Source organism: Mycena indigotica (assembly GCF_014461135.1).
Source record: "Mycena indigotica strain 171206Taipei chromosome Unknown Mind.scaff0008, whole genome shotgun sequence".
Lineage (NCBI taxonomy): Eukaryota > Fungi > Basidiomycota > Agaricomycetes > Agaricales > Mycenaceae > Mycena > Mycena indigotica.
The window spans coordinates 2435887-2448961 of NW_023503007.1; the positions used below are offsets into that span (position 1 = coordinate 2435887).

The 13075-nt window shown below is 56.9% G+C and overlaps 1 protein-coding gene across 1 annotated transcript; it reads right to left on the bottom strand.

Moving 5' to 3' along the window:
* Positions 1-9842: 9842 nt before the first annotated feature.
* Positions 9843-11306, bottom strand: MIND_00934800 (F-box domain-containing protein; the record flags this gene model as incomplete). The annotated part of the gene is made up of 1 exon (XM_037365970.1): positions 9843-11306. Exon 1 carries the CDS (start codon positions 11295-11297, stop codon positions 9843-9845), a length of 1455 nt encoding a protein of 484 aa, XP_037217382.1. The 5' UTR covers positions 11298-11306.
* Between the last annotated feature and the right edge of the window lie 1769 nt (positions 11307-13075).

A 13075-nucleotide genomic window follows, 5' to 3' on the forward strand; every position in this document is an offset into this window, starting at 1 on the left:
CTTGAAGACGGCGACCGCATCTTCTACACCTCCTTTCGCCCAATCGAGGAGATTGCGCTGGGAGCACCGTGTCCCAACGCCTTGCAGAGGCCTTCGCCCGTAACTCGGGCCCCCCGCCTTCGGAGATTCCGGACTGGGCCAAGGAGTTCCAAGACGTCTTTGACAAGGAGTCCTTCGACACGTTACCAGAGCGGAGGGCTTGGGACCACGCTATCGAACTCGTCCCGACGCGAAGCCCGCTAATTGCAAGGTGTATCCGATCTCCCCCTTGAACAGCGCGAACTTGACGAGTTCATCGAGGAGGGACTTGCCACAGGCCGTATCCGCCCTTCGAAATCTCCGATGGCTTCCCCCGTCTTCTTCGTTAAGAAAAAGGACGGAGGACTTCGGTTTGTCCAGGACTACCGCGCCCTCAACGCAATGACGATTAAGAACCGGTACCCCCTCCCGTTGATTAATGACCTTATCAACAGGCTTAAGGGCGCCCGTTACTTCACCAAACTCGACGTTCGCTGGGGCTTTAATAACGTCCGGATTAAAGAAGGAGACGAGTGGAAGGCGGCCTTTCGGACCAACCGAGGGTTGTTCGAACCTTTGGTGATGTATTTTGGCCTGACGAACTCCCCGCGACTTTCCAAACGATGATGAATGACATTTTCCAGGATCTCATTCTCTCAGGAGACGTCATGATCTACCTCGACGATATCCTTATCGCGCATTCGGACCTCCGTAAGCACCGCGAGATCGTCCGCGAAGTCCTTCGGCGACTCCGAATGCACAAGCTGTACCTTCGCAAGGAGAAGTGCGACTTGAGAAATCGTCAATCGAGTACCTGGGGGTTATCATCTCTCACAACCACGTCGAAATGGATCCCGTTAAGGTTGCCGGAGTCTCCGCATGGCCTCCGCCCGAGAACAAGAAGGACGTCCAGCAGTTCCTGGGGTTTGCTAATTTCTACCGCAGGTTCATTCGGGATTTCTCGGCCCTAGCGCAACCCCTCTTGCGCTCACCAAGAAAGACCAGAAATGGACCTGGGGAGACGCCGAAGCCGCCGCCTTTCAAGCTATCAAAGACCTGGTCGTCTCAGAGCCCGTCTTAGCGATCCCGGACGACTCCCGGCCTTTCCGACTTGAAGCAGACAGCTCAGATTATGCGACGGGGCGGTTCTTTCACAACAATCCGCCCCGGACGGGAAGTGGCACCCTGTAGTGTTCTATTCCAAAAGCTTAAATGATGTCCAGCGCAACTACGAGATTCACGACAAGGAGATGCTCGCGATCATCCCGCGCACTCGAGGAGTATCGGCATTTCCTCGAGGGCGCCGCGCATCCGGTCGAGATCTGGACTGACCATAAGAATTTGGAGTATTTCCGAAAGGCACAGCACCTTAACCGTCGGCAAGCCCGATGGTCGTTGTACCTTTCCAGGTTTGACTTTACGCTGCACCACGTCCCAGGTCGCCAGATGGGCCGTCCCGATGCTCTCTCTCGCCGGCCCGACCACGGTATCTCCGACGACAACTCGGATGTCACCCTCTTACGCCCGAACTGTTCCACGTTCGCGCTTGAGGCCGTCACCGTCTCTGGGCCTGGCTCCGAACTTGTCCGCGACATCAAGGAAGCGCTATCCGGTGAGCCTGACCTAGAGGAGCCCGTCGCGCTTGCGGCCCGGCAACTCTTGAAGGTCCGAGGTCAAGTTCGGGGCCCCCGCTCATCACGTTCGGACGAGTGGGCCGTCTCCGGCGACCTCCTGTACTTCCGCGGCAAGGTTGTAGTCCCTAAAGACAAGGACCTAAGGAGGCGCATCATCGAGCTCTGCCACGATACGCGAGTCGCCGGACACGCCGGGCGGTTCAAGACCTTAGAGTTGGTTTCGCGCAACTACTGGTGGCCGCAGATGTCTCGCCATATCGGACGCTACGTCGCGACCTGCGACTTATGCTGCCGCACGAAGGCCCTCCGAAGGCTTCCGCACGGAGAGCTCCATCCGACCGAAGTCCCGCCCGAACGTTGGCACACTGTCACTGTAGACTTCATTGTCGAGCTGCCCGAGGCCCATGGGTATGACGCGGTTATGGTAGTGGTCGACGCCCTCGGAAAGCGCGCCCACTTCACTGAGTGCCATACGACAATAGACGCGGTCGGAGCTGCCCGCTTGTACTATCGGAACGTCTGGAGGCACCACGGAACCCCCGAGAAGTACATTTCGGACCGTGGCTCGCAGTTCATCGCTGACTTCACGCGCGAACTCTGGCGCTTAATTGGCGTCAAACCGGCTACCTCCACGGCTTACCACCCGCAAACCGACGGACAAACCGAGCGCGTTAACCAAGAGCTCGAGCAGTACATCCGGATCTTCACCAACTACCAACAAGACGACTGGGACGAGCTTATCCCTGCCGCTGAGTTCGCCTATAACAACCACGTTCACTCCTCCACTCAACAGGTACCCTTTGTGACGGACACTGGCCGGCTTCCCGAATGGGTTTCGAGCCAGGCGCCCGCTCAGAGTTGGAGTCGGTAAACGAGTTTCGCGATCGGATAGCTAACGGCGTCTCCGAGGCAAAGGCCGCACTCGTTAAAGCCAAAGACGAGTATAAACGGTACTACGATCGGAAACGTTCGGACGCTCCGAAGATTCAAGTTGGTGATAAGGTTTGGTTGGACGCCTCTGACATTAGAACGACTCGGCCCTCCGAGAAGTTCTCCCACAAGCGCCTTGGACCGTTCAAGGTGCTCGCAGAGGTTAGCAAAGGTGCCTACAAGCTAGACCTCCCCCCCGCGTTACTCCAAGCTCCACCCCGTCTTCCCCGTTGTTAAGCTCGAGCCCGCTCAGGACGACCCCTTCGACGGACGGACCGGCTACGACGAACCGCCCCCGAACTAGAGGACGGAGTTCCCGAATGGGAAGTCGAGGAAATCTTGGATGCCAGGATAAGGTATAAGCGTCTTAACTATTTCGTCAGGTGGAAAGGCTACGATGCTTCACACGACTCGTGGGTTCGGTTCGACCGTGTCTTTGCGCCAGACAAGATTGCGGACTTCTATCGGAGATACCCGGGTAAACCACGGCACATCGCCTCAGCAACCTTCGACTCGCTGCCCTTCCGTATTATGCGTCGGGACGCCGCATTCAAAGGGGGGTGATGTCAGGGGAACCCCCGCCGGCCTCCTTCGGACCCTCCGAACGCATCCGAGGCGCATCCGACCGGCGCCCCCTCGGACGCTCCGACCCACCCCGACCATCGTCCACGGCCTCCTTCGCCCGCACAATCACCGATCCGTCAAGACCCTCCCAACGATCACCTTGGGACAGAGCCTGCGACGCCGCTCAGGCCTTCTGCGCTCTACGTCGGCAGTTACGGACGACCAGTATATAGTTGGCGCCCTAGCAGGCGGACCCTTAGAGTTTCTTCTCTTTGGATCCTCCCCTGCTAGGTCGGTCCCTCCGTGTATTTCCCGTAGCTTTTATTCACGCTTTGGATCCTCCCCTGCTAGGCTTTCATCGGAGTCTCCAGGGTTGCCCTTACACCGTGCCCCTTTTCATCTCTGCTACATTTTCACATTATGATGATGACTCTTCCTTATTCAAATGGACGTCGGGAACTGACGCTGATCCGGCTCTTTGGGCAGTTCCTGTCGTCGACTTTGACGAGGACTTGGGAGTGACAGTATTCGGAAATTGCTTTGGCGAATTGGCGATATATGACCACTGCGGAGTGGGTCTTCCCCAATGCACGGCTTTGGATATCCCACGAATAGAGACAGTGTTGGCATCACGAACTTTGCCGCAGGTATTGCTCTCCATATCTTGTTTCGCGTGGCTTATCTTTAGTCGGGGCTGTGGTGTCCTCGCGGACAGTGCCGGCTGGCCAGGTGGTGAGGGGCTCGTTCTCCGCAAATCCTTTGCTTACCTCTGTTCGGTTCGTTGTATTCAACAAACAAAAAAAAAACACGTAGTCGAGTTCCCCTAATACTATCCGCACCCTGCGTAAGCCTGATTAGCTTTTGTTTGTTTGTCTCTGACCGATGTAGTTGGCACTCTCATGATGTGGACAAGATTCAGCAACATGCCAATCTGTGTATCAAGGAGACTATGAAGAAATTGGCTGTCGACGGATGGGCTTCCGACAGTGTCAAGGTCATTGGTGCGTCACTATGGTACTATGTGTTTTATCGGCTTACTATACTGATATACAGACTTTTTTCTCCTGACTACTCGGTGGCGCTGCTTGTCGATCCTTGAGGCTTGAAGCGGACACATCACATAACGGACCCGGACCCGACTTGCCGGCCACGTTCCCACGCTGCTGCCTCCCTCGCCTCCCTCACAACCGTGTCTGCCTCCGTGCCCGATGCTATGAGGTCGAGCAAAAGGCCCGCCCCCTTCCTGCCGCGTTTCCCGGAGCTGACGCTGGCTCATTGCTGGGCCCAGGGAGCAGATGCATTGGAGTCGGGATAGTGAGTGTGAGTGGTCTTCTACTGCTGTCGCTGTTTCTAGTCTGCGCGGAGTTCCGTTGTTGTCGCCGAAGAAGCCCGCTATCTTCATCGTCACCATCCACTCGTCACCATCCACTCGTTCCCGCCACGTCGGTCGCCGTCATAATCGAAATCGGAACCATCCCAGTAATTTCCATTGGAAGCAATGGGCGGATCCGAGTCAAGGCCACGAGTTGTGGGAAGCAACGAGCTCGTCGAGCATGCATCGTCGTTTCTAGAGTCTCGCGCTGGAGCCCATCTTTGGTGAGCTCCAACTCGAAATCTTCACATATCCCGCTTGTCGTGGTCCGTGCTGTTGGCGTAAGCAAGCCGAGCTTCAGGGCTGTCCGAGCTGGACCTCTCACTCGCAGGAATTGCCACACATTCTTGAAGATGTTGCAGCCAGCGTCAAGTCGAAGTCGGGTGGAGAGTGAATGACAAGGAATGCAACCCGGATCGCGGGCGCCGAATGTGGTTTACCAAGCAGGAGGAGGGGACGGAGCTGGTATTCGTGAAAACAGTGCGTTAGATGTCTTGTCTGTCCTTGGCTGACTGATTCTTTGCGACGACTTCTACCCTGATATTCTTTATCCTCGCCCCATTCTGCGCACTCGTCCGCGTGCTGACGCTGCCCAAAAACGATCGCGGCTACCACCGAAGAAATCGAAGCAGGAGATGCTGCTGCCAAAGCTGAAGACTCCGACTATTAGTCGGTACCAGATGAAGATGACACCATCAAAGGCATCCCAGATTTCCGGCGGCCCTGAAGAACCTTCCTGCTCTTGCGGAGCTCATCACAGAGCGTGATGCGGAGGCCGCGGTAACATCCTCCCTACCGACACTGTGTGTATTCCATTGTTGACTGTGTTCTGTAGGTGTCTGGTGAGGAGTTCACGCCATTTGCGAGAAACCGGCCTATCAAAAAGTCAGCGCTTGTGCCTCCTCGACACGTTCAAAAACACTGACCTGTTCCAGTTCATCCATCGCTGCCATTCGCTTTTTAGTTTGTTTGTTCCAAGTTGATCGGTCTAAAGCAAAATGTCAGCGACGACATACTTCGGGGTACTAGTAAAATCCTACCATCCCATTTTATTGCTGACCGTGTTGCGTAGGTTTTGCACTAAAACGTGGGTTATTCCCTTCAAATCTGCCGTTAGTTAAGTGCTATGTTTGTCATTTGAGACGCTGATCGTGTTGCAGTGGTCAATGACGATTCAGGATGTTCTATCGCTGAACTTGATCGTAACTCGAAGTGTCCATTCCGGCAAGAAGGTTCATGAGTTCGTCTTGCAGGTCATCCCAGTGGAGGAACGCTACCCCCTGCATTACGGCTTGAACAACTGCAACCCTCTTGGTTTCGGGCCGGCTTCCCCAGACCGCATTAACCATAACCTTACGGCGCACTTGCGGCTTGTAGTTGGCAGGACGGCGGTCGCGGTGGGGAGTCTGCAGAGCAGGAATCCGAGTGGGATAAGGTGTGGGGCAGCGATTGGGGAGAGGACGGAGGATAGCATGGAATCATGGATGTGCTGCCCACCCGCTGCCATTTTCCTCGCCATCACTCTCGCCATCGCCATCGCCGGCGGGGCCATGCGGGAAATGTGTACACGCGTCTGCCCACCCTGCGCGGGCGGGCGGGTGGTGAGTGGCGCCACCGGAAGGTGTGAGCGCCATTGTTATTCCGCTGGAGGGCACGTATTTCGACCCTGACACGGCGTGGATGCTGGAGCCGGGGAGCACAGTGTGTGTTAGAGAGTGTTGTTAAAATAGATAGTGCTCATCAACAATCCTGATAGTCTTTGCAGTATGCACTAGCCAACATGTAGGTGATTATATAGTGGTATATCACACTTTTATAGAATCCCAATCAGAATCCCAATCAATGATAGTCCTAAAATCTGGTCACAATATTCCAGGCTGGAACATGTGATATATTCCAGGCCGGAATATTGAATGAAAACATGTGGCAGATTGAGAATATTCTACGGATCTGCCCAACATTTTCCGGGCTGTCATATACTTGGCAGATGGTGAGAAAATTGAGAATATTCCACGGATATTCCTGTCATATTCCAGTCTAGAAGATGGAATGAATACAGCCTGGAATATTCATAATATTCTCAACATATTCCAGGGCGGAATATGCTCCATTGCCCGCAGTGTTACTCCGTGCAAGGAGGCGTTATCGACTCATCGGGCCCGACACGACCCGATTCGAACCTTCGACCACCGACCACGGCAAGGGACCGAGTTCACGGGCCCTTTCGGTTTCGATCTACCCCGCCCGCCGCACTTGCGGGCCCGACTATCCGTCTGTTCTGTTCCGGGCCGCGCGTTCTTAGGAGAGGTTCTTGCACGGCCCGACCCGCAGTCTGACAAGAACAAAGTCAAGTAAAGTATAAGAGGAGTTTCATATGAGGAACAAGGCATAGATGATTACATAGATCATAAGTTAGGGTAATTGGAAATGCTCTGTCACAAACAACACCAATTCAGAGGATGCCAGTTGGCCAGTGAAGGCAAGCAAGAAGCACTGTGAAAGGATATCGTAAAGATGATGGAATTCGAAGACTGGGGTACAAGACGAGATCTACTCTACTTATATACACTACTACCATGTATTTACCATGCCTAATACGAGAGGCAATGACGTCATACTTTAGCCATGCCTTTACGTGCTGTTTGCCTCATGTCCAACTCCACGCTGTCAATCAACATCAGCATCGACATCTGATGATCCAATCACTATCTTATCGTCCATCTTATCTCCTCCTTGTCTTATCTTATCAACCAGGGCCAGAATAAAAGGTTTAAAGGGCGAAGAAAAAGGGTTTTTGAACCTAGGGTTTGACATGCTCATTGCGTCAAAAACCAAATACCGGAGACGGATATCGGAGATGGATGCCAGAGTCGGCACGGATATAACAGCATGATACCTTAAAATGTCCCAAGTTTGGCATTTTTTTCATGCTATAATTATCAAGTAATTTAAGAATTTCATTGAAAATTACAGTTTATAAGCTGGGTTCTCCAGATAAAAATACAGATCTATGCAGGGATAGTTCATTGGATATTACTGCTACTATTTATGCATATACGAGGTAGAAAGATCTATGGATTGGTTCAAAGGCAAATAAAACTTAGGAAAAGGTGAATTTATTGCTTTGATCCTATACTGGTGCAAATTATAGCTGGAAATATGGAAGGGGTGAAGACACTCCAGCTTTGGGTGTGTATTGTTACTTCTACTGGTTAACATATATGTATAGACAATATGGGGGGTTGTCCATTTGTTTGTGTAAGTTGACAATCACTGGGAACATGTCATGGCAGGCTTGCCGTGATGTGACACTGACAATCAGTAACAAAAATAAACCTTTTTTGGATCCAGTATCTGGATCAGTCACGAGAAGGGGCCGTGAATGCTTACACCGGAGAATTTAGCCGACAGTGGCGGGTTCAAGCGCCGCCGCAGGCGCCAGAAAAAAAATTATAGACATTTGGAACAGTAAATTTTCAACATTGTATAGTAGTCTATTAGTAGATCTGAGATGTATGGTAGGACACATGCAATCCCTAGGTAAGCTCTCTTTTTCTCCTTTTTTTCTCTTTCCTTTTTGGGAATTTATTTTTTCTTCTTTTGGCTACCAACAACACCAGTATATCTAGCCAAATTTAACAAGTAGGCTATTAAAACTACCTTATGATCACGATTCATCGTGTGACCGGCCACGTCATAGTCCTTCTTCCACGGCCATGGCCACATCTGCCTCCCATCTCCGCGCCCAGATGGCCGCTATCGCTGGCCACATCTGCTCGTTGCGAAATCAAGTAGCAGCTCTCGAGGCGCAACAGGCCGCGCTGGCCGCCCAGCTCATGGACATCAAGTACCCTGTCCTCACGCTCCCGGAGGACCTCACCGTGCGTGTGTGGGAGCATCTGGTGCCACCCTGGGCGCCAGATCTGGACTACAAGTACGAGACTCACGCCCCGGCCCAGCCGGCGCTCGTGCTCGCGAGTGTGTGCCGTGCCTGGCGGGCGCTTGCGCTGTCGACGCCAGCCCTGTGGAGCACGATAACCGCATCGTGGAGCCGAGCGTGGGATCCGCACCGCGGCAGCACGAGCCCGGCCGGCGCGCTCACGCTGGTGTCCCAATTCCTGCACCGCGCTGGCCCGGCCCGGCCGCTCGACGTCGACGTGCGTCTCACGGGCGAGGAGTGGGCCGACGACATATTGCCCGTGCTTCGGCCCGCCGCGGCCCGCCTCCGGCGGCTCCGAATCTGGTTTGAGAGCAATTCAGCGTTCGAGACGGTGCCGATGTTGACCGCTCGCTCGCTGCCGGCGCCGCTGTCTGTGCTCGAAGCCCTCGACCTGGGAGTCTTTAGCCTGTCCGGGCTCCAGCCTGCCCCGGAGACCACCCGGCCGGCGCCGAGGCTGCGCTACTTGCGTGTTGCGTCCGCCGACGTGGCGCTGGGACTTGGAATATCAGTAAGCAATATCACGACGCTCATGCTCGCCCGCGCAAAACCTGGCAATACGACTGCACTGCTCCGGCAGATTCCGCGACTTGCGGTGCTGCACCTCTCCTACTACCGCCTGGGGTCCGAGTCGACGTCGCAGATCGCTGAGCCTGCCCCGGGCTTGCTGGTCCTCAACCACCTCCGCGAGCTCCACTGCCTGCACGACATATGGGCCCCTGTTTTAGACCGCCTGTCGCTGCCCGCCCTCGAACAGGCGACGTTCGCCGGCTTCTACGACGATGCCGGCCCGGCGACGTCCAGTCTCATCGCCTGCCTGCAGCGCACCGGCCCGGGCCTGCGCGCAGTAACGCTCCGCGGCTCCGCGGCTCCGCCCGCTGGCCGGTGCTCGCCGCGCTGCCGCCCACGGTCACAAAGCTCACGCTCTACCACGTGCGCTGGGGCCCGCAGGACACGCTGCGCTTCGGCATGGAGCTGCAGATCGGCGTGCTCCCCGGCCTCGAGCACCTCCGCCTCAGGCATTGCTCCGGCGGCATCACGAACGTCTTCCCGTGGGCCATCGCGGTGAGCTCTCGGTGGCGCGGCACACAGGAACCGCCGCCGGCCCGGCTCCGCTCCTTTTTCTTGGGACTTATCCCGGACGCCGACCTGCCAATGGCGTCGTTCGATGAAATGCGGGCGGGGGGAATCGAGGTCGCCGTCGTGACTGAGTCGGAGGATCCCGAGCTGTGACGGAGATGTGATAAACCTTTGTGTTTTCCAGCTGGAATTTACGATGCAAGCGTTTGCCAGTATTCACACTGGCAGAAAGAATCGAAGCTCTCAGTAAATCTATGCTCACAGGAGTATCGACAGACTATCAGTTTTGAGACTCCCGGCCGTGACGCTAACGTCCAGCCCCTGCGCCTGCATCCTGCGCAACGGGTCGAGGAGGGGCGCCACGTCGGCAGCCGGTGTGAGCTCCAGGGCGAACGACTTGAGGCGCGCCGCCGGGGGCTTCGGGCCGTCTCCGGCCGCGGCGTCCATATCCACGTCCGAGTCGTCGTCCTCCGGACTCCGGCGGGGCCCAGCCGCCCCACCGGGCCGCGACCATGTCGACCCACATCCCGACACTCGAGACGCTCGCGCGGCCGGTGTGCGGCTGCACGACGTGCAGGTGCTCGAGCCCGCGGAGGCAGTGCCGCCGGCGGACGGCCCGGCAGAACAGGTAGATCCCGTGGGAGTCCCAGGAGAGGCTGTCCAGCTTGAGGGCCGCGACGGTGGGCGGCAGCGCGGCCATAATCGGCCCGCCGGCGGCGGAGGTGACGTCTACCAGGGTGATGGAGCGCAGGGCGGACGGGGCCGAGCGCTGGATGAGGGCGATGAAAGCTACGGATCCGACGTCCCGGAGACGGCGTAGTGTCACCGTTTCGAGGGCAGGTAGTGTGAGGCGGTCCAAGAGTGCGTCCCATTTGTCGTGCATGCACCAGAGCTCGCGGAGATGCGAGAGCACCACACCTGCGCCTCCCACGGTCCCGTACCCGCCCTCCTCGGGCCGGCCGGCCGCCAGATGGAGCGTCTCCAGCCGAGGAGTTTCGCGGAGCAAATCGACGGTCTGCGGCAGCCGCACGCGGACAAGCATGAGCGTCACAAGGTTGTCCAGCGACAGGCCGAGAGGCAGCGCGACTTCGGCCGACGCAACGCACAGGGTGCGGAGTTTCGGTGTGAAGATACTCGTGGCGGTGTCAGCGGCCAGGCTGAAGAATCGGAGGTCGAGGACTTCGAGTGCGGGCAGCGCGGCCGGCAGAAGGTTGCAGTCCAGGGCCACCGCGTCGTACTCGTCCTCGTCGAACGATATGCGCAGCCGACGCAACCGGCCCGCGGCGGGCTGCAGCACCCGAAATGCGTCAGTAACCGTCCAACTGTGCTCGGGTCCGCCGGGGAACTGAAAGTCGGCGTCGAGCGGCCGCGTGCTGCCGGAGCGCCGCAAGAACAGCGACACCAGCGCGGTGCAATCCTCGGGCTTGGTGTGTTCCCACGACGCCGTGATCGTGGCCCACGGGGCGGTCGTCGACAACGCCAGAGCCCGCCAGGCGCGGCACACACTCGCCACCACTATGGCCGGCTGCGCCGGCGCGAACGCATCGTATTCGTAGAAAGGATTCCACGGGTTGAGCACGAACGACCAGATCCGGAGCGTGACGTCGTCGGGGAGAGTCAGGATCGGATACTTGATGTCGTCGAGCTGGGCAGCGAGCTGCGCCCTTTCGGCGTCCAGAACGGCGATTTGCTGGCGGAGAGGGCGTAGCTGGGTGTCCAACACGGCGATCTGCCCTCGGAGCAGGGCGGCAGCAGAGGGCATGGTGGTGGTGGGAAGCAACAAGCGATTTCGGCAAAGGGCCGCGTCACAGACCTTGTTGAATGATTGATTGATGTATCACCTGATGTGACACAACGCGTTTGGTGGCGCACAGATCACAGCCAGATACCTACTATGCATAGATTATCATTTTAGATGAGCAAACGGTATCTCTATCCTACTTCTACATTCACCTCGCCGGCGGATCGTCTGATTCGTCATCCAGAATGCGCGCGAGCACGGCCTCCACACGACGAGCCGCGCGACGCGGTCGTCTGCGCCACCGTACCCCGGGACGCGCGCGCCGTGCACGTAGCCGATGCGGGTGTCCAGCGCCGCGCCTGCCGGCACGTGCACCGGCGGGTCGTCGGCGGAGAAGCGGCGCGCGCCGATAACGTCGCCATGGCGGCTGCGGATGTACACCCCGCCGGCGGCCGTGGCGGGGTCGAGCAGCGCGTGGAGCATGTGCTGCGCGCAGAGGTCTTGCGAGACCATCACGTGCCGGAGGAGGAAGTTCACCCACAGGGCAAGCGGCGCGAGGGCCCAGCCAAGGTACAGGTGCTGTGCGCCCGGTGTGGAGACCTGCCCGGGGAGGATGTGCGTGAAGGCGATGGGTGGGTTGGCCGCGGCGAAGTGCTGTCGGGGGATTAGCAACAAAAAGGGAGGAGAAGGAGGGCGCACCGCGACAAGCGCGTCGTTGTACGTCACGCCCCGAATTATTCCCTTCATCGCCGCGATGTTCTGCCTGCTATCAGCTCCCTGACCCCCACGAAAGAGGGAGAACTCACCAGCCCCGCGCCGCGCAGCCACCCCCACGTCGCCGCGCGCGCGCCATCGAGGCCGAGGTCGTCCGTCGCGAGAGTGTACCCCATCCCCGCGCCGAGCACGCTCACCACGTGCGCCGCCTGCCCCGCACGCGCCGCGGCGTACAGTGAAACGCGGTGCAAACGAAGGGTGGGGAGATGGAGAAATGGACAAAGAGGGGAAAAGGGGAAAAGGAAACTCAAGACAGCTGGACTCCACTCAACACTCTAACCAACCAAACCCACTCAATGTAGAATAGACTCCAAATATAATATGTTTGACGACCTGCGCGCGTGTTCGGGGGTTCCAGGCAACGTATATGCCTGTGGCAACCCAGTAATATTCGATAGTATATAGGTTAGGATGTGTAGATAGTAGACTCGAGGTACCAGACGACGAGCAGTGGTTCGAGAGGCGCGTGTGAACAACAAGGGTGAGTCAATACAGTCCCGGACCGAGTTGACGTTGACAGCTGACGTTGACGTTGACGTTTGACAGTTCCGTGGTGCCCCGAAGGCCGTTCCGTTCAATACAAGACACAAACGATGCTCCTCCCCTTTGGGACGCAAGCGGTGAAGACAATCGCACAGGGATTTCTTGTTCTTGTACTACACAGGTGGGTCTCTTATATATGTTTTCCATTTCTGCTTACTCCTCCTCTTGTAGTCACTTCCCATTCATTTGGCGTTTGGTATTCCCATTCAGTCTGTCTATGAATGGGCTGAATACCCATTCATTCCCCAGTTCAGTCCCGCGGCTGAATTACTTGTTGAGTAGAATGAATGGGCCGATTGCCCATTCATCCACACTGCCCCGCCATCTCCGATCGTCCCTAGGCGTCGTTTCACCCACCCAGTCGTTAGCGCGCGCTTCATCTCCCCCATTGAAAAATCTTGAGTGTCCTCACTCAATTTCTTCGTCAGCTTATCTCCAGTAGCTTCCTTCAAAAGCCCTGACTTGTTGTGGGTCCTCTCCCA